Raw genomic sequence first — 23,178 nt, forward strand, 5'->3', positions numbered from 1 at the left:
AAAAATACAAATAAAAAAAAATATAAAAAAGATACTTTCTTACTTATTTATTTGAATAATATATGAGATCAACCAATATTGCTCTCATATTACTGGATGAAGTTATATGCTTGGGATTCATAACTCTGGATACGACATTACATGATATAATATAATAACTATGAGGATAAGATTTTTATTGGTTAAGATTGAAGAAACATTATATTGGTAACAATAAGATATAAAAGAAACATTCATATTTTTCTTATCATATGCTATACATGGTAAGCAACAACAATAAGGGAAGGTAAGTTCTTTGTAGATTTCTACCTATTTACTTCGTGAAGATTCAAATGCACTCTATTTATAATAGCTAGATAATATTACTAACAGGCGGCATGCATTTATAACAAAAACATACATACAAAAAGTTTAAATTAATTTGATTTAAAACCTTCATTCTCAGATATACAGGAATAACAAAAATACCGAACTCAAAGGTAAATCTAAAAAGGGGGAAGTCCATAAAACATGACAAGATCAAACGTTATCTATCAACCGAACGAATGAAAAACAACTGTAATATTCCTTGCTTGGTACATTTGAACATCGGTAAACTACTGTTGCCTTATTAAACAACTCATGCTTACCACAGTTTGATGAGTAGATTTCTCATTCGAATACACAGTAACATACATGAGCAACACGACGGGTGCCACATGTGGAACAGGATCTGTTTACCCTTCTGTAGCACCTGAGATCACCCCAGTTTTTGGTGGGGTTTGTGTTGCTTAGTCTTTAGTTTTCTATGTTGTGTGTTTTGTGAACTGTTGTTTGTCTGTTTGTCTGTTTTTTTTAGCCATGGCGTTGTCAGTTTATTTTCGACTTATGAGTTTGAATGTCCTTTTGGTATCTTTTGCCTCTCTTTCAGTACAGGCATTTCCCGAACAAAATGGTGGGTTAAACCTGATTTTTTAGCAAACTGAGCCTCCCACTTGTATGACAGATGTTTATAGTTCCGTTATATTGACATTACATTATTGGGGAGCATCCAAGACAGACATAATAGGTTAATGTGACAAAAATTGGTTTTTGGGCTTCGTGGACTGTATCCAAGAAAGGGTTAACATATTGAACAAAAAATCCCTATTATGAAATAACAAATTTCAGGTAACAGTATGTGAATGAATAAATCAAGTTGCATAGTTCATTTATTATGTTTAAACAATATTGTTGATTTGTCTTTTTAATCGAGTTATGAGATTTGAACATCGGTAAACTACTGTTGCTTTATTAAAAAAAAGTTAGGCTTGATGAGTAGATTTCTCATTCAGATACATAGTAATATACTTTCATGTACTGCCTCTGCATTATTTATCAATAATGGGGACATGTTCTTTTGTGCAACTTCAATCGTTAGGACGTTATGTCCTTAGTCACTCATAAAAAAACAATGGAGTTAAGCCATATTATTATCATTTAGTGTTTTGAATTAGAACACCCATATGGTATCCTTTTAAGTGTACGTTTCACAACTTGTACGGTTTGTTAGAATATGTTCTTATATTGACGACTTTTAATGAGCGTACCCTACCTTGCATTTACACAAAATTTACTTTAACAGGGTTATAAATACTACAGACTTTCAAATACATTAAATGTTTAGCAGTTATCAGCTTCTTTTCTAACAACATAACATTTATCGTAAAAAAATCAATATAAGGCTGAATTGTTTAACCTTCCTCTTTTATTTTTATGTCGTAAACAGGATTAAAAGATTGAACAGTAATATATTTAAACTCGGGAAAATTCTCTCATCTTTCAATAGCACTTCGGACGCACCACAACCAGACTACTACGTAACCGGCCTACAGCTATGGACCGTTTGTATGGACCACTAGACTATATAAGATCTCTCATTTTGGACTTCAAGACACAATTCGATCACACCAGAATTCGTCAGATCTCGGCCAGTGTCTCAGTGAAAAACATTTATTTGAACTTTTAATCGCTCTTTGAATACTTGTAAATTAAGCAATAAATTCTAATTGACAAGTATTAGTTAACTTAATTGACTTCGCAACATAAGTCAAATTGGTGCCGTTCAGACCAAGGATCAACCAGGACTTCTAACCACTATACGATAGAAAGGAACCACGTAAGTTGCAATTACCATAGCTTTCATTCTTTTTTAATGGATAACCAAGATACTTCTATGTCAGCACAAAAAGTAGAATTAGCTTTCAATGGTGTCGCGAACGAACTTCATGGGTTAAGGGAAGTAGTTACTATTCAAGGCGATGTAGCCGCCGAACTAAAAGGGTTAAAATCAGCCATTTGTTCTCAAAACGTAGTTCAAGGAATAACGCCTTTTGAAGGTAATACGAAAGATTTTAAAGCCTGGATTAAGTCAATTGAAAAATATGCTTTACTTTTTAATGATAGGGATCGAATTAAGGAAATAGCTTTTCAAACATGTAAAGGGGCTTGTTCAGATTACATACAAAGGTATTTAAGAGACCATCGGGATACCACTTGGGAACAATTAAAAAAAGAATTAACTTCAAGGTTTGGAGAAATTACGGACCCTCAACATGCGTCAACTCTTTTGAGACAATTAAAACAAAAAGGGGACGAGTCTGTTCAAATTTATGCAGAAAATTTATTGAATTTGGCAAATGAGGCATATTCAGATTTAGATGGAAATAATGAAGCTATAGAAAGGGAACTCGTAGGCATTTTTATAGATGGTTTGGCTCATTCTTATTTAAAAATGAAATTAATGAGAGAAAACCCAGCTACTTTTTCTTTGGCAGTTAAAAGTGCAATGACTGAACAAAATTTGAGAAAAAGATTTACTTTAAGAACGGAAAGGGTAGACGAACCAAGGTATAAAACAATAAGACCAATGACATTAACTAGACCACGACGGACTGAACCTTTGAACTCTCATGAACCAATGGAAATTGATCATTATCGTGATGCAAAACGTTGTTATTCTTGTGGTAAAGTAGGTCATGTATCACGTGATTGTCATTCTGGGGGAAATTTGAGACAAATTAATGCCGTAGAAATGCAAACATATCACGGAAATTCGGGTAGAAACAGGGAAATTAATTGTTATTCTTGTGGTAAGGTAGGGCATATAGCACGAGATTGTCGTTCTAGGGGAACATATAGACAAGTAAATGCAGTTGAAACGCAACAATATCAAGGGAATTCGGGAAGAAATAATGAGATAATTTGTTATCAGTGTAATCAACGGGGACATATTAGGCCAAATTGCCCAAATAGAAAACCTAGGACTGTTAACATGGTAGAAAACTGGGGTGTATATCAGGAAAACTAAAGCGCTCTTGTCACGTTGAAGCCGGTGATAAGAGTAAAATTGAAAAGAAATTACCTACTTATTCTATAAATGTTGCAGGAGCTCCAAATTCAACTTTAATCAAAATTCAAAATCAAAGATATAGAGCTCTCGTAGATTCAGGCGCTAGTGTTTCTTTGATACACAAAAGAATTTTTGAAACTTTGAGGGATAAACCAAAATTACTAAAGAAAACGGCTAACTTACAGTCCGTAAATGGGGGGTCTTTACATGTAGAAGGTTGTGCAAACCTTACATTTAAAATAGGTAGTACAAAAGTTACTCAATTATTTTATGTTGTTAGAGACATGAACAGAAATGTTATTTTAGGAAAAGATTGGTTAGTACAAAATGGAGTTAGGTTATATTTTGATTTAGGATGTTTAAGAATTCAAAAAAATTATGTTCCATTAGAAGAAGATATTAATGTGGCTTCAATTGTAAGATTAACCGTAAATGCCGTATTAAAACCACAAACAATTAATGTTTGTCCCGTAGGCCTTAAGAACAATCCAAGTTTTGGAAGTACTAAATTGTTAGAAATCTCACCTGTAGCTTCAGGGTATGTTAGTACAGAACCAGGCTTAATGATAAGTAATACGGTGGTTAATTTTAATAAAAATAGGAAGTTTCCTTTGATGATTGTAAATAACACAAACAAATCAATTAGGTTAAGAAGAGGTTGTGTAGTAGGTAAGGCTTCTCATTTAGAAGAAATAAATTTAGTCAATGTTAATCAATCACAAGGAACTTCGGAACTCAAAAAGTTAGATGAGTCTGAAATAAGTGTACCACAAGAATTTAAAAAGGATATACTTAGAATGTTAAGGGATAATGAAGATATTTTTGCAACTTCAGACAAAGATTTGGGGTGCACTGATACAGTGCAAATGACTATTGATACCGGGGATCATCCACCTATCAGATTAAAACCCTATAGGGCCCCTCTCAATCAGAGAAACATAATAGATAAGGCTATTGAGGAATTATTAGAGGCTAATATTATTAGGAAATCTAGGTCGGCTTGGGCTGCGCCTATTATTATCGTTTCTAAAAAGGATAAAACATCAAGGATGTGCGTGGACTATCGCAGCCTGAACGCAGCCAGTAAAATTTATTCCTTTCCGTTGCCCCTGATTGATGACTTGCTTGCTTCAGTAGGTAAAGCCAAAGTAATGACATCACTTGATTTAAAGTCAGGATATTATCAGGTAAAGGTCAAAGAGTCGGATAAGGAAAAGACTGCTTTTGTATGTCACAAGGGATTATTTGAGTTCAATGTATTGCCATTTGGTCTCGCCTCAGGGCCCAGTTTATTTAGTGAATTAGTTACAGAGGTACTACAAGGGTTAGAACATTTTTCAACTGCTTACATAGATGACATTTTGATATTTTCCGAAACAGTGGAAGAACATTTAGGCCACATACAACAAGTTTTTGATAGATTAAGACAACACAAACTAAAATTAAAATTGAAAAAATGTAATTTTTTGCAAGATGAAACTAATTACTTAGGCTTTATAATAAGTAAAGATGGACTAAAACCGGATCCTGAAAAGGTTAAGGCCATTCAAGGCATGAAAGCTCCCTCGAATGTCAGGGAAGTTAGAGGATTAATAGGTTGTTTGAGTTATTATCGCAGATTTGTACCTTCATTTTCAAAAATTGCGGAGCCTATAGTTGCCTTAACTAGGAAAAACAAGGTTTTTGATTGGACCAACACTTGTCAAGTTGCTTTTGAAAAATTAAGGGGTGAATTAGTGAAAGTTCCCTTATTGGCATATCCAGATTTGAATAAACCATATGTGCTTTACACGGACGCTAGTGATAATTGTGTAGGTGCTTGTTTAACGCAATTACAAGCCAGCCCAATAGAGGGTGAAAATGAAGTTGAAAGACCAATTTACTTCCTATCTCATAAATTGAGTGATACGCAAACACGTTGGTCAACCATTGAAAAAGAAGCCTTTGCGATTCATTATGCCTTACAAAAATTGAATCATTATTTGTATAATGCTGAATTTGTGATAAAAACAGATCACAAACCTTTGAAATACATTCTGGAATCACCAATGCAAAATAAGAAAATTCAACTGTGGGCATTGAACATAACGGGTTATAACTGTACTATTCAGTATATTCCAGGGCCCCAAAACGTGTGTGCAGATTTTATGTCTAGATTACCTTCAGATGAAAAACGAAACGAAAATCCAGATCCGTATCCGGATATTAGTGACAATACTTACGAAATTAATGTGATTAATTCAAATAGATTTCATTTTTCTGATTATGCAAATAATGATAAATTAGTTGAAGATATTCCAGAAAAAGAAAATTTTCAGTTTGAAGAATTTGATATGTCAATCGAACAAATGAAAGACAAAACATTACGTGAGTTAAAGGAACAACTTGTAAGCGATATGGTACCCGAGGCAGTGCAAAACAAGTACATCATAATAGATGACATACTTTATTACATTTCAAATGTAGATAATGATCCTATTATAAGGTTGTACATACCTTCTCATATAAAACAAGCAGTTGTAGAACAATATCATGATAAGAATGGGCACATGGGCATTGACAAAACATTTGATTCCATTCGTCAAAAATATTTTTGGCCAAACATGTTTAAGGAATTGTATAATTATGTCACTACTTGTGTACCTTGTCAATCACGCAATTTACAAAAGGTTAGAGCGCCAATTCAGGAAACAAAAATTCCGCCTTATCCTTTTTGTCATGTAGGGGTAGATTTGAGTGGACCGTATCCAACTACCATGTCAGGTAACAGGTACATTATAGGATTTATCGATTTATACTCAGGGTGGCCAGAAGCTTTTAGTGTCGCAACAAAAAGCACTGACAATGTTGCACATCTTTTGATTGAAGAAATTACTTCAAGGCATTCTGGGATTCAAATTCTAACAAGTGATAACGGAGGGGAAAACTGTTCTAAGGCTATGGAGGAAGTTTGTAAGGAACTTAATATAAAGCATATTAAAACTTCATTCTATCACCCTCAGGGTAATGCTAAAATAGAAAGATTTCATAGAACATTACATGATGTTTTGTCAAAATTAATAGAAGATCATTCCACAACTTGGGATTTATACTTGAACCAAGCTTTAGCAGCAATTAGATTCAATATCAATGAGTCCACCCAACTTTCACCTTTTTATGCATTATATAACAGGGATCCAGTTTTACCTTTAGATAACATTTTACAGCCTAGGAGAAAATACAATGGGGAAGAATATCATAAAATTGCCTTGCAACAACAACATAAATCATTTATGTTGGTTCATAAAACCATGAAAAAATCTAAGCAGAAACAAGCTAAGTACGCAAACAAACATAGCAAAGATATAAGGTTTGAGGTAGGAAACCCAGTTTTTTATAAAAATCATAGAAGGGCAAGCAAACTTTCAAAAAAATGGACTCCGTACTATAGGATTATAGAACAAACTTCACCTGTTAGTTTTATTTTAAAAAATCAGTTAGATGGGACAACCACAAAGGCTCATGCTGAACAAATTCGTTTGGCTAAGTTAGATTGGGAAATTCCTAACAACAATCAAGGTAGGACATTACGTAAAGCTGCATATGTAGTTCCCATTGAGTCACAATCAGAAGACTCCTCTGATGATGAAAGCATAGATTCAGACACTCCGTTAAATCAAATTGCAAAAAGATATAAAAAAGAAAGGGAAAATTCTGATGAAGAAGATGATATACCATTAATGGAGTTATCTAAAAAATTAAGGGGGGAGAAAATTTTCTCAGAACAAAATAATGTCAATAATAGTGAAATAGAAAGTGATGATCAAATCATAAGAGAAGAAGTAGAAAATTCGTCTACTAATTCTGAAGTTTCTGACATTGATGATAAAATGTCCAGCAGTCACTCTTCGCCTGTTGAATCTGAAATTTCCGATATGGAAGATAACATGTCTGTAAACCGGGTTAAAATAAAAAATAATCGGAAACCAACTGATAATGGGGCTAACGAAACAAAATTGGTAACCAAGGAACATGTACAAAATTTAGTAAGGGCTTTAATAGGTATTATGTAGGTATCAATTGGCTTTATAGGTCGTAAGAAGGATGCAAATCATTTAAAAATTTCTAAAACTTATAAACTATGTAATAAAACTAGTATTTATTCTCATTTTACAGAATGGCAGACAATGAAGAAAGCTTTGCCCAGCTAGAATCCCTCTATTTGTGGAAACTATTACCTGATAATTTATGGTGGGACATATATGTACAATTTAAGATCAATTATTTCCGGGAAATACTAGATAGAAAGAGAAGGGAACCTCTATTTAAGGAATTCCACGCTATACAGAAGCTTATTAACCTGTCGGATCCAATTATAATTGACAATTATTGTGGTTTACCCACAAAATTCGCAGAAATAATTGGACGCCGGAAACAATTTGCCGAAATACATAACTTATCCTATCAGGAGCATCTTAGGAAGTGGACGGTGGAGAACTTCAAAGCCATTGGATGGTTAAAACGATCCAATCGCTTTGGGGTTTACCACCAAGAAGTGATTCTAAACAAGGCAAGGAAAATGCACCGGATACGCATTTTCGATCTGATAATTAAATTTGAGACTGTGAAGGAAAACAACCAAACATTTTATTCAGGACTATCATATGAATTCCAAAATTGATAAAGGCCAGATAAATAAAATATATTATGATAATTTATATATGTATCATTATTTTTAGGGAGAACCAGTGATGAAGTGGTGGTGGTTCTCACTTGTTCTTTTTGGCTTAACCAGCCAATTCATTGTCAAGGAAAATGTCATGTTTCAAAAAATTAAGGAAATATCAACCACAAGGTCAAATTGGCTCATTACTTTTGTCGTAGACTTGGATCCTTTTGAATTATTTCTTAATAAAATAGAACAAGACTTGGGCAAGGCTTTTCTCGCTACACAAAAAGTTCACACAATTTCTATGTTTTACACCCCAGAAAAAAAACACATTTTGGCTACTATCTTAAGTCTACAAAGGGAGGTTGAAGGATTAAATCGGACTAAAGATTATTTACAATCACAATTCAATGATTACCAATCTTTATATTACGACGAAACGGCAAAGTTTAAAACTAAACGTAGCTTATTTCCTATTATAGGCAAAGCATTAAGTTTTTTATTTGGTACTGTATCAGACAGCGACCTGTCAAAAATTCGAAGAAATATCAAAACTTTGGCACAAAATCAAGATGCAATTCGTCATATTGTTCAAGATGGGTTAACTATCTTAAACACTACACAAACACATGTTTCTGAAAATAGACACAAGGTTAATGAGTTGATTGAAAGTGTTCAAGATCTTGGAAATAGACTTCAAACTTTTGCTACGGATTTAGAAAAACAAATTGAAGTTATGGGAAGTTATTTACAAGCTTATTTGCATATGGACATGATAATAGGTGAAATAAAGGACCTTATGAATATAGCCGGGGATTATTTAAACCATTTGCAATTACAACTAAACATGTTGTCCTTAGGACACATGTCACCCAGTCTTATATCACCCGGTAATTTACGAGTATTATTGACTGACATAAAACGACGACTACCGGCGACATTAAAGATACCTGGTGACGAAGTTAAAGATATTTGGAATTTTTATAAATTTTTGACCTGTAGTACAGTTTTGGACGAAAACAAAATAATCATTATCATTACGTTACCATTACTAGATATAAGAGACACTTATGAAATTTATAAGATTCACAACTTGCCTGTTCCTACTACGATAACTGATAAACAATCTGACTCGAGCAATATGGTTGCTCAGTATGAATTAGAAGCAGAAGTTATTGCTGCAAACCAAGAAAAAACTAAATATATGCTGCTAAATACCAATGAAATTGACAAGTGTTCCAATCCTTTAGTTAATTTTTGTGAAATTAAAAGTCCAGTTTATCCAGTTAATTTAAGTGAATTATGTATCATAGCCTTTTTTGCCAATAAAGAAAATTGGAAAACAAGATGTACAGTGAAAGTACGACCAAACACAATTTTGCCTATGGCAACTTATTTGACCGATAGTATGTGGGCAGTTACAACCATTAATGAATTTAGAATCACTATTAGATGTGATGACAATACAAACATGTTGACGGATCAGATAATTAATCCTCCTACCACTATAATTAATTTAAAGCGAACTTGTACCGCTACGAGTGATCATTTGACCTTATTACCTACTTATCAAATGGAAAGTACATTTTTAACAGAAAAAACGTTCGAAAGATTCTTAAATACCTTTCAAGTACTGAATACAAGTTTATGGGAACCCTTTCATGCTGCTTTGCCAAATTTTACAAAGCTTGAACTACCAAGAGAACTAAAGGCGATTAAACAAATTCCTATGAACGCTTTGATTGAAAAACTTAGAAATTTAAGGGGAATTGAAAACGATTTTGAATTTCCAAATTGGGGAGTAGGTTTATCCCTGGGTTTGGGTGCGATTTTCATTGGAATAGCTATATTTTTGTACTGTAAGTTTTTTAGAAACAAATCTTGGTTAGCCAAAAAGAAAGGTGTGAGTTCGGGTTCTAATGCCACGAACGATGGGTACCAAATGGTGACAACGCAAATGGTTGGGACAGAAGTACCTGATTCCAGAGAGAAGATTCCCTCTGCACCATTACTCAAAGACGATGCAAGACCGAAGACCGATGCTACCAGTCTCTTGAGAAAGATGTACCCAGAGCTAGATACGTCGACTACTTCGTAAAAGGACTGGATTGTAAACCATACAACGTAGACGACCGAATCCACTAGCAGATGACGAACCGTGTAAATAATTTTAAAAGTGACCCTATGAACTGTGTAAATAGAATTGTATAAACATTTGCGTTCCTACCCAGTATTGAGGAACAACTTACTATGATGGTGATGGAAATAGAACATGAACTATGTATACCGAAATATTGAACTTATGATTCGAACGAACTATGTGTAAATATATCCAGCTATTAGACTTGATGAATGTGATGAACTTATTATATCATGATATTGGACTCGTAGAACTTTATAAACTTTAGATATGTGGTGATGGTTACCGGAAACCTTACAATAAACTATTAGAATAACCTACAGGAAGAAAAATACCGTATTTTATTGAACTTTCGTTCTATTTTGGAGGGAAGGCATTATGTAACACAATTGTGTTCCATACGATAATCATCAGGAAGTAACTACATACAGCAAAACCGAGACGATTACATGTAACCTTTAGACACTTAATAACAATCTGTACGAATATTATTGACATATATCCTGCAGCCACTAAATGACCATGTCTACTGTGAAATAACATGTATCCGTCAGGGGTTAATTGCATAGTTTGACAATTAACCACAGACTAGTATTACTCCACAACCAGACTACTACGTAACCGGCCTACAGCTATGGACCGTTTGTATGGACCACTAGACTATATAAGATCTCTCATTTTGGACTTCAAGACACAATTCGATCACACCAGAATTCGTCAGATCTCGGCCAGTGTCTCAGTGAAAAACATTTATTTGAACTTTTAATCGCTCTTTGAATACTTGTAAATTAAGCAATAAATTCTAATTGACAAGTATTAGTTAACTTAATTGACTTCGCAACAAATTTAAGTATATTTTTATGAAGAAGCTCAATGAAACCTGTTAGAGTGTTGTTTCTAATTTAATTGTTTTCTTCATCTGCAGTATTCAAACAGTTTGGCTACATCAAAAAGCTTGCTGCAGTAGCGACTAAGCAGGTTTTCAATTGTGTGCTTTTCTTTTACTATATTGATATGTAAAGGGTGAGGTTGTGTACATGTACAACTGATTTAACTACAATGCGTTTGGTGTCTGTATCAAGTCAGGATTTCTGTACTATGTGTTGTTAGTGGTTGTTATTTTTTGGGTTGGTATGGTTTACTTTATTGTTAGTTTGTAAAATTTGAAAAATAAAAATTCCTATGACAATTTTATGCATTATATCTTCAGATTACAATTCATTAGAAAGTACCAATTGTTTATCACTTTCCTGCTTATTCGAATCCGTTCAGCAGAAGAGAGAAAGCTGATAAAAAAAATTACAAATCTGATTGAGTATCGTATTAATCATTCGAAAGTAACATTATGCAAAAATCTATTAATTAAACAATTGTGAGACGATACTAACTGAAAATGATACTTTGTATTGTATCGTGCGTCTGAAGCGTTTTTCTGGATTTACCTTCACCAGGTATGCTTAACCTTAACATTTGAAAGTCAGGGATGGAAATACGTAACCAAAAGGGATATAAAAAGAATAGCCAAATTCAATTAAGGTCAATTTTACCCGAGGTTAAAAATATCATTTCATCAACACGAAATTTTATAAATGTACGTTATAAATAATTTCTGTACTGAAACACGAACTACTGAGCTGTGACTAACTGTCCACCAGCAGGGGTATCAAAACTGCTTGTAAATGAAAATAATATTTAATAAATTTGTTGCGTCCGAAGCACTTTTCTAAATTTACCTTTACTATAGAGTAAATCAAAATCATAAATTAAAAAAGGACAAAATCATATAGGAAAAAAACGGTTATCGTAGTTAGGTAAACGGATACTCGAGACAATAAAACTAACTTTTATGTAGACCTAGCTTAAAATCTAATACAGCTATATTTAGTCTTTTTGAAAAATAATCAAAACATTCCGTTTAATATTTATTTCGGAGTAAAAAAAATAGTATTTGAAAATATAGGAAAGGTCCTTGTCTTTGGTGCTTTAACATAACTAAACTTCTGAGTTATGATCTGTTGATATCTAGCGTCATGTTTGCTTTTTAATTTTTCTTCAATAGATTTGAACAAATTCAAAAATGTAAATTGTTGTGTAATTGATAACTTTTCTGAAGTAATTGTAATGTAATTAATTTAATTACTAAAAAATATATAAAGTTATTATTATTTAATTGAATCTTGTGCAATATAATTGAAATGTAACTATTTACTTTTGAAAGTAAATAATCCCACTTCTGCTTTCTCGATACCAATGACTCTCTATTAAAAAATCAAACAGTGAGTAATCACCTATATATATATATATTAACTTTATTTTCTTCTAATCGAAAATTTTGCAAGTTAACTATATATATACTATACTTTATTTCTCATAAAACTACAATTACATAGTTATAGAGAACATATATATACATAACTATCAGGTACAATTATTACATGCATTTGTGAAAAATACAATGAAATTTACTTGGAGGACTGACTTTCACATTTACAACTTTGATAAATTTACATAATTTTTCTAATATTACAATATTTGATGAGTTAAACAGTTGATCAACTTTATAGATATTAGGGTTTGACCAACAGTATTGCGGTAAAAATTTCTATCTTTCTAACTCAAATGTTCTACAATTCATTTAAGAATTGAATGCTTCTTTTTGTAAATTTTATGGGGTGTAAAAGCGTCGACCGAAGTACATTTTGCATGAAGCGCGGAAGCGCTTCATTCTAAAAGTGTGCTCACGGTCAACGCTTTTACAACCCTATAAAATTACTAAAAGAAACATTCAATACTTATAATAACATTTTTTTGCTAAGATCATAAAAAACACGATTTCTATTAAGTTTTTCTTTTATTTACCTGTGAACTTTATTGTGGAAGCTCGTGTCATTATGAATGTTACATTCATTTTGAAATGAAGGTTAATTTCTGAATGACACGAGATTGCTGTTAGCCAATCAAAATAAGGTATTATAATGTAACATACATGTAATGTAATTATAATGTAATGGTACTCGTCACCAATGTCGTTTGAGTCACAGATAGAGACGGCAGACTCTGTCTTCTCTCGGTAAACCAAGCCACCTTCCAGATTCAATCGGCAGATGGTGACTACCACATCTATATTTGCATAATGTATAAATGAAACTGTAAGATAAAAATGAAAAATATTTTTCAAATTGTACATTTTTTTTAAAAATTACGATACCATATAGTTTTAGGTGATTCCGCAACAAAAGCAAAGAAAATAAAATACCTAAATATTTGTATTCTTTTACAATTTCAATACCGTTACAGTTTACTGTGAACTTGAGATTTGCTGGCATTCTGCCACTGGAAAAGATCAAAACTTTAGTTTTGTTTGTATTTATTTTCATTCTCCATCCTTCACATTATTCGTAAAAAGTATTTAACATGTATTGTAGATCAGTGCTATGTTCTGCTAATAAAACAGTATCATCCGCATATAAAAGTAAAACTAATTTCAAAAACACTGTCAGCTCATTTTCGATATCTCATGATATCGGTTTTAAGCCAGTTATATTTTTCTCTTCAAAAAAAGTTTGAAGATCATTTAAAAATATAGAAAACAGCGCAGGTGAAAGGTTTTCCTCTTGCCGTACCCCGATCTCCACAAGGGAAGAAATCGGATTTTTTGAGATGATGTATAATACGAGATTTGGCATAATCATACATATTCTGAATAAACACGAAAACATTTTTCATTTACTTCGTTTTGCAATAATTTAAACAGAAGTAAATTTCGCTATAAAGAGTCAAACGCTTTTTCAAAGTCGATAAAAGCACAATGTAATTTTTTCTTTCTCAATTTCAATAATTCAAATAAAATATGTATGGTAAAAATGTGTTCAGTCGTAGAGTAATCCGTCCTAAAACCTGCTTGATTTTCATTTAGTATACATAATTCATCAAGATAATTACATAATCTTGTGTTCAATATTGAAGTAAAAAGTTTACCCAGAGTAGATAATAACGTTATAGGCCTTTAGCAAATATTAACAACTTCTCGTCCAATCAAATTGCTTGAAGTTGCTTCTAAGTTTTATAGTACATACTTTTCCCGTGTACTAAGTAACTACGCATGAATGAATACAAGGGATTTCATTGTATCGTAATCAAGATATTAAAACAAAAATTGGCACTGGCTATTTTGCAATTAAATGCTGTGTTCCAAATTAGATTAAATAGTTTGATTTTTAAATATCCTGCTATTAAAATCTTTGGATATAAAAAATGTTTTTGACAATTGCAAGTGTCTGACATTTAAATAAAGTGTAACACATATGGTTCTTTATACCTTGATTAAAGTACAACGCTATCTTAAAATTTTGATAATTTATTATAATGCAATTTCTTTGTATACAAAAAAATGTGTACTATGAAACCTTGTGAAGGGAAATTAAAGCAACCTGGTGATGATTTTTTAAACTTTCTTCAGGAAGTTGATCTATTTCGTCATGAATTGATTGATTGATTGATTATTGGTTGCTTAATGTCCAGTGGTAAATATTTCATGCATGTTCAGGACGATGCCATGAATTGAAAAACCGTGATAATGTCTGAAGAGAGTGTGGCACTTAAAAATCTGTTAGTTTTTACTTTGTAATAAAATAAATACGAAACCTATAATCTTTGAACTTATAGTTGGTAGTTGCTTTTTAATGCCTATCCGCTAGACTATCTATGGGGACAACCGCTAGACTATGTATGGGGACAAACTATCTATATGTTTCAAATTTGTTATAGCTTTAGTTTTACTGTGAAATTGAAAAATGTTTTCAAAACATGCAAAGCTTCCACTGCAATTTAATTATTGCCTTTTTTGGTCAATTTATTTTATAATCTTACCATTTAAAGAAGTACATGTATAGTAAAACACCGGTGGCTTTGTATCCATATACATACTTACACCAGCAGCTATCATCTTTTCATTCTGGAATCAATGGCCTTTTGAAATCACATATTTTACAATGATACTAGTGAGTAGATTTACAAAACATAAAACTTCGTTAATGAGCCAAAAAAAACTATCAATAGACCAATTAAAAGATTACTCGAGTTGTAAATATGTGCTTAATTGGATAGTCTACGAAAAGGTATATACTAAGAAATTAAGTGCTCGGGGCAAGCCCCTAGCTCTAAATTTCATAGTATATACCTTTTCATAGACTAAATTAGACATAGTTTTGTGGATCATTTTTAGAGTCTTTGTTTTTAATCAAAGGAATTACATTTCCTATTAACCATGCCTCAGGCAACACTCCTGTGTCCAAAATCAGATTAAATAAATACACATAGACATCAATAAAATATTCAATAGACGAACATATATACTCATTTACAATAAGATCATCACCAGGTGTCTTATTATATTTTAGGCTTTTTATGGCCTTCAGTATTTCATCCTTAGTGATGCAACTATTAAGAAATACATTTGATGAATTTTCATTAACGTCATTTTCTAATATGTATCGGTTTTCAGTTTCCTTATTTTTATTCAGATCCTTAAAGAAGGAAAACAAAGCTTCAATATTTATATCACTTTTATTCCTTCGTCTACCTCGATTTATAATTTTCCAAAGTTCTTTGGGTTTTTTTGATCGCATCTTTTTCATGTTGGAACGTACATTTTCATTAAATGATCTGATATTTTTTTGCATGGTTTTTTTATATAGAGTCTCACTACGTCTCATTCGTTCCTTGAATATCCGTGAACCATACCGTTTATATAACCTTTTTGATTTTCTAAACGCTCTCCTTTCCCGGTGGCATTCTGAGTTAAACCAATAACTGTGATTTTGTTTTCCTCCCATAAAATCATATCCATGTTTTTTGTACGAATTCCCCAAATGTATTTCTAGCAGAATTGAGTAAAACATCTCTTATTTCATTTACAATTTCATCAATAGTATTTTTATTAACATTCTGTACATTTTCTGTTTTTGTCATAATGAAAGATAACAATTTAGATATACTTTCTTTGTCAATATTGTCTTTATATTCATTAACTTGATAATGATGTCATTTTCCAATATATGTATTATTTTCACTAGATTCTACATTTGTATACACATTTAAATGCTTATTATTACTACAATTGAGTACTAATTCAAGTGGACAATGGATATTAGAACACAAATGGCTAAAAAGTAGAACATCAAATAAATCTTTTATTCTTGCTCGTAGGTTTACCTTCTTTATCATTTCCTATCCGACAATTTCATACAATAATAAAGTATTTACATATTAATCAAGACATTAGAGTGGTTGAATGATTTAAATGTCAAATATTAATTAGAGTGATTGAATCAGTTGAATGTCACTTTTAAATAAATGATAATATTTCTGAAGATAAGTTAACTGTTATAAAAAATGCTGCACATTCGAAGAAAATGTGTTATACAAGTTTTTGAGAAACAAATACTGTTATCATTATCCAGATCATATTCCGTAAAGATGAGTAGGATCTTGTAATTACCATATATATGCATAAAATTAGCGTACCTAACATTTTAACTTTTGACTGCTATTGAAAAATTTAATATTAATACTTATATCATAAATTATTTATATATCTATGTATCTCAATGCTTGGAGTTTTTTTCTGATAAAAAAAAAATACAAAAAACAAAAACAAAAAGTATTGCTGTGAAATTGGTTGACGTTAGATTGTCAAGATAAACACTGAACACAATCGGATTAATACTTATTAAGTCCTCCCAAAGCTTCGCTCTGATAGACGATCGCACATATGAATGATATGTTCAATAACGATATAGAAAAACTGTCCACATTTATCACATAAGAGAGGCGACTCTTCTGTTCGGATGACGGAACATAGGTCAACTATTTTTTTAGCTTCTTCTCTGAAATTGGGATTAGTTTTAGCAATGACCCAAGCTCTGTGTGGTACAATGTGTTTGTAAATTGTACAGAAAATGTCAAAGTCACTGTCAACTGATATTCTCTTTTGCCAACTGTTATTCTCAGAACTCGCTATGGAAGCGGAAATGTATCTGTTCCATACAGCCTTACTTGGGAAGCTACCTGATTTCATGCAGTTTTCGACAAAGTTCATCAAATCATATTTCACTGCTATTCTGATTAAATCTTGTACAAAACCGTCTTGCTTTTTAGCACATTAGTTTTTAAATTCTAAAAGTCGTAGTAATAAAATACGTTTTGGTAGCAAGTTATTGTCCATCCTACATAATCTTCCAAAAAATTGTAACTAACACTTGTCAATATAGCACTCCACAGGAAGTCAACCAAGTAGGCTTGTGCATTTGTCAGATCGTGTTCGTGAAGGAAGTCCTTAAATAATTATGCAATCAAATCATATTTCACGGCTATTCTGATTAAATCTGATACAAAACAATCTTGCTTTTTAGCACATTTGTTTCTAAATTCTAAAAGTCGTAGCAATAGAATACGTTTTGGTAGCAAGTTATTGTCCATCCTACATAATTTTCCAAAAAAATGTAAATTACACTTGTCAATATAGCACTCCACAGGAAGCCAACTAAGTAGGCTTGTGCATTTGTCAGATCGTGTTCGTGAAGGAAGTCCTTGAATAATTTTGCATATATATTTGTGAGAACTTTCTAACATTGTTAATTCAATATTTGATAGTTAATATCAAAGCTCACAAGCAAACAATGCTTTTTGATAACACATCTGAAATACTATCTTGGAGCACGTTGATGGATTAAGTAAAGATGGGTGTATTCCGGATTTCATTACAGATAATGCAGTTGCACGTAAAATTCGACATGCATCTAAAGTTCTAGACATATTCTTAAATTCAGTATTTAATATAATTCCAACATGCATGGTTTAGGTTACTATTGGAATGTCCGCTCCGTAAAGTTTCGATGGCTGACTGATGGTAGCACATTTTGAAGAACAAAATTTCAGTACTTCGCTTTCAGCAGATGAGAATCTAAAGCCCCAACTTTCACTATACGTTTGGCAAATGTCTATTAAAGTTTTATATTATAGTTCGTTTCTGTGTGTGTTACATTTTAATGTTGTGTTTCTGTTGTGTCGTAGATCTCCTCTTATATTTGATGTGTTTCCCTCAGTTGTAGTTTGTAACCCGGATTTGTTTTTTTTCTCAATCAATTTATGAATTTCGAACAGCGGTATACTACTGTTGCCTTTATTCATATCTTTTGAAGTTGTAGATATAAGGGTTATGACGTCCGCTTGTACAGCACAACTTACACGAAGATTAAATAACATACTTCCATAAGGACTCTCATCCAATTGTCTAAGTAGATCATTAATGAAAACTAAATAGAAATCAGCAGACAGTACTCCACCTTGTCTTACACCTCTTTTGAGTTAAACCATTTTGAACATTTTCCTTGAAATTGCACACAGCTACGCATGTTCTGGTACATTTCATACATCAACAGCCAAGTTAAACCTCCAACTCCATATATATACAACTTGACTAACAGTCCTTTGTGTCACAGAGTATCAAATGCCTTCATGCTGTCCAAAAATGTAACAATAACATTACTATGTCGCTCCAAATTATGGTGTACGACTTCTTGCATGTTGAAACTTGCATGTGTACTAGATAATGTCTTCTGATAGGCAACTTGTGATGGGTGTGGAAAGTTGTGTGATGAAGCGATGGTAAACGAGTATATAAAGCCTTTTCAAACAGTTTTGGTATGCTACATAGAAGGGAAATTCCACGATACGAATTCGGATCCGACTTTGATTTGTTTCCGCCTTTGAATAGAGGTATGATACAACTATCTCTCAAACTTGTTGGGGTGTAGCATGTTTCCAGTACAAAATTTAACAAATTACATAGATGAAACTGAAGTAGCTTTCCGCCGTATTTCATATGTTCGTAACCCTGGAGATTTATTACCTCAGAAGGTAACTCAAACGAGAAAAGAACAATTTTAATAATCTTGGAGAGTGAGTTCTGACAAAGTGAGAATGATGGCATTGTTTGCGATTAGTCCTATCTTGAAATATTCAAAACTGAGATTCAATATCTAGAACAATAATTCTTGTACAGAAGAAAATATCGCAAATGATCAATGTCCAAAATTGACTCAACTCAATGCTGCAATTGAAAAAAAAGAAACACTATTTATTGAAAAACTATTATAAGAAGATTACATTAAATATTTTCATACAGTGCTCGATTTTGTGTTTATATTCCTTATTACACGTAAGCATCTATGGCAGATAAATAAACTCATCAGAGATACCAGGACGGAAATTGTGTACGCTAGCGTTTTGAATTCAATAGACTCGTCAGAGACGATCAAATAAAAAAAGTTCAAAAAAAAAAAGACCAAATAAAGTACGAAGTTGAAGAGCATTAAGCACCCGAAATTCCGAAAGGTTTTGACAAATACATCTAAGGTACATTGTATGCTATTCATGGAGTTGAAAATCATCCTTTAATTTTAAAGTAAAAAAAAAGTGAAATGTGCTGCACCTACCAAATTGCACTAAATTGAGTGCTGAAATTGAAAAAAAGAAACCTCATGCTCAATTTCTGTATATAAGAAGGAATTAATTTATAAATAAAAAAAATATTTATTTTTTTCCGACAGCCGCTTTTTCAAATTTCTTTCAATGCGTGTTACACATTTAATCTCGAAAGACGTATTTATAGGACGATTAATTTTAAATTGTCTAAGCTGTATTTGGCACAAGTTTTCGGATTTTTCTGTTTTTACTGCAATTTAACTTCTTTTTTTTATTTGGCCTTCATTCTATTTGATTTGAGCGCCACTGATGAGTTTCGTGTAGATGAAACACGCGTCTTGCGTACAAAACTATAATCCTGGTATCTTTAATGAGCTTTTACTCAAATTATCAGGGTTTGTGATGGTAAATCTTGACACAAACAAAGTTGGTTAATACTTCATTACTTTTGGTCTGCAACTATATTGAAGCAATATAATTGACAAAAAAAGAAGAAACACATCAAAAGTCATTATCTGAATGATAATTACTCATTTTCACAAAAATGAATGTATTCACGTCATCCCGATGTTTTGGAAAAGTCAAGACTGACGTTGGAATTGAATACAATTGATACGACTTAACAAAGGAGTAATTAACTGTAATGTGCAAAATTTTTGGCGGTTCCGGTTTTCCCTTTTTATGTATTATATTTCTGTTCATTTTACTTTTTTTAACTGTGTTGATAGGCGAAAATACATGTATCAAAATCATATGCTAAGATTACGGTTATAAGTCCATAGTCTGACATTACTTGACTACTACTTATTCTTCGTGTTCTGTCTCCTGCTCGTTTTATCAAGCATAATCCAAGGTCCATGACCACACCGAGTTCTTATAAAATTTTGGAGAAATAAAAAGCTTGATTCGTTTTGAATGAAAGCGTTACCTGTTTTTCTTTTTATTGTTTTGAATAAAGAAATAAGAAAAGCATCATTTAAAAACAATAATAGAGCAATTACATCATTTCCGATTCATGTACATATTTTATTGGAAAACCACGGTGGATGTCACATTTTGAATAAAAACTGGAGAATTTTTGGGAACACCTGAGTTCACCTGTTTTTATTGTGAATACCCAGTTTTCTGTGTAGTGTTTTGTGGACTAATGTGTGTCTGATTATATTTTTATCTTTTGGATATGATCACTGTGTTTTTCTTCTGTTTTTTTTTATTGTTACCTTTATATAAAGAGACAGAAGATACCAAAGAGACAATAAAAAAATAACAAAGAAAAACGGACAATACTAATGGTCAATAAAGATAAACGAAAAAAGAAGAAAATAAAACAGTCTACAAATTTCAGAACACAACAAAGAAAGACTTCTCCTTCTTTTCCTCATTGGTTAACTCATAATATTAGTACAGTTATTCCAATGCTTAACTATAGAAAGTGATACAACCTTCAATCTATACTACTAATACATATATGTTTTGCAATTTTAGAAAATTCGGTTTATTCAATTTGATTGTTTCGTTGTGTGATAATCATATCAGTATGCAAATCAAATTTTGTCTACTTATTTAGTAAAATATTGCAAAAGCATATACGAAATATGAAAATATGAAGGAACATGTTCGTGTGACATTTTACTGTAAAAATGTTAGTTGTACATCTGGTATCAATAATTTATCAAAATGAAGAAGTAATAATTAAAAAAACCAGGCATTCATAAGTTTTCAAACCAACATTGAACAATCTAGTTTTTTTGTTTAACCATTATGGTGTTCAGTCAAGTGTAAACGTGTTATATAGGAACGAAGAATTGAACTTGATAAAACGTTATTAAACATTCCACTCAGCACGTTGAACTGTTATTTTCTGTTATATCTAAAAAAGGACAACATAAATTACCGAAAATAGTGGACAGTACAAAAGACCACATCAACCACAAACACCCGAATCTTCCGAAAAATAGGCGTACAAATAACGGAAAACACACTGTTTAAATATCTTTTCATAAAACTCTTCATATTTTGAAAACTGTTTGTACTATTATATATAAAGTCAACAATTATTTCAGAGATCAGCTTTAAGAATGTCACTGAGGGATGAAATATACTTTGTGTATATGCTCGCCAATACTACATCCTCCACGTTTCATTGTTTTATGCAATACGTTATTATTGCCAACTGAACAGAAGATCAAAACAATTGTCAACTAATATTTCCAGTTCTGTGATCATTGAGTGTCAATATCAGTAAATTACGTCATTTTCGATTTTATTACATAATTCATATCTTGCCTTTCATTTGTTGTATATTACATTTTGTATCCATAGCTTTGCTTTTCAAAACGTATCCTATTGAATGCACTTTTGAAAAAAAAATATTCAATTATGTCTGTGCTTTTTTTCATTTGAAACGTACATCTTCAAAACTAAAGATGTTTTAGTTTACATGCTAACTAGCTACACGTTTTATAACGTCCGCCAGATTTTACCAACATTTATGTTGATATTTTCATTGTTTGAATATTTTTTAACTGAAATGTATAAAACAAGAAAACACATATTAAATTATAACTATTTTGACATTTAAACCTAATACTGCATACCATCTTGCTCTCAACGATGACATCTTGGGACTTTGGAACATATGAAAAAAAAACCCTCATTTTTTGTGACTGGTGTAGGGGTATATAAAGGCAACAGTAGTATACCGCTGTTTAATAGTCATAAGTCGATTAAGAGAAAACAAATCCGGGTTACAAACTAAAACTGAGGGAAACACATCAACTATAAGAGGAAAACAACGGAACAACAGAAACACTGAACTGCAACAAAAACAAACGCCAACATACATAGAAACGGACTATTTGAAAACAGCTGCCATATATGTGGGATTCCCAGTTTTCTTGTGAATTCCAAGTACGTCAGTTAGACATTCAAAATAACTTTTTTGGCATAAAGTATCAATTTTGTTCGAAGCTTTGTGTGCTGGAATAACAACTTATTTGTCAAGTAGACAGATACAACATATGACACTAATCTCATTAAGAAACCATAATCACAGATCTCATTCTTTACGTATTAATTTTTATAAACGGAGGCATAATTATTCTAATCTCAATCTAAATATTAAAACTAATACGACATCCCCTTATTTTTGTAATAATATGATGTTACATGTATTTGTATAAATTATGTGAAAACCTTCCACCTGGTTAGGGGAAGGGTTTGGCGCAAGCAAACATGTTTTACCCCGCCACATTCTGTATGTGCCTGGTCCAAGTCAGAGGCCTGTAATTCAATGGTTGTCGTTTGTTGCTGTATACCATGTTTGTTTTTCGTTTATTGTTTTATACATAAATCTTGCCGTTTTTTTCTCGTTTGAATTGTTTTACATTTGTCACTCCGAGGGGGAGGGGCTTTTATAGCTTACTATGCAGTATGATTTTTGCTCATTGTTGAAGGCCGTACGGTATACTATAGTAGTTAAAGTGTATGTCTTTTGGTCTCGATTTAATAGTTGTCTCATTGGCAACAAAGATA

General features: G+C 32.1%; 1 protein-coding gene across 1 annotated transcript in view; it reads left to right on the forward strand.

Moving 5' to 3' along the window:
* Nucleotides 1-1,826: 1,826 nt before the first annotated feature.
* LOC127709620 (uncharacterized) overlaps nt 1,827-23,178 on the forward strand; it is a 28,217-nt gene continuing 6,865 nt past the window's right edge. The window contains exons 1-2 of the mRNA XM_052215224.1: nt 1,827-2,137; nt 7,526-9,313. Coding sequence (XP_052071184.1) covers nt 8,101-9,313 — 1,213 coding nt within the window. The 5' untranslated portion in view covers nt 1,827-2,137; nt 7,526-8,100. The remainder of the gene's footprint in view (nt 2,138-7,525; nt 9,314-23,178) is intronic.

This window comes from Mytilus californianus, unplaced genomic scaffold, assembly GCF_021869535.1.
Source record: "Mytilus californianus isolate M0D057914Y unplaced genomic scaffold, xbMytCali1.0.p SCAF_7, whole genome shotgun sequence".
NCBI classification, from domain to species: Eukaryota; Metazoa; Mollusca; class Bivalvia; order Mytilida; family Mytilidae; genus Mytilus; species Mytilus californianus.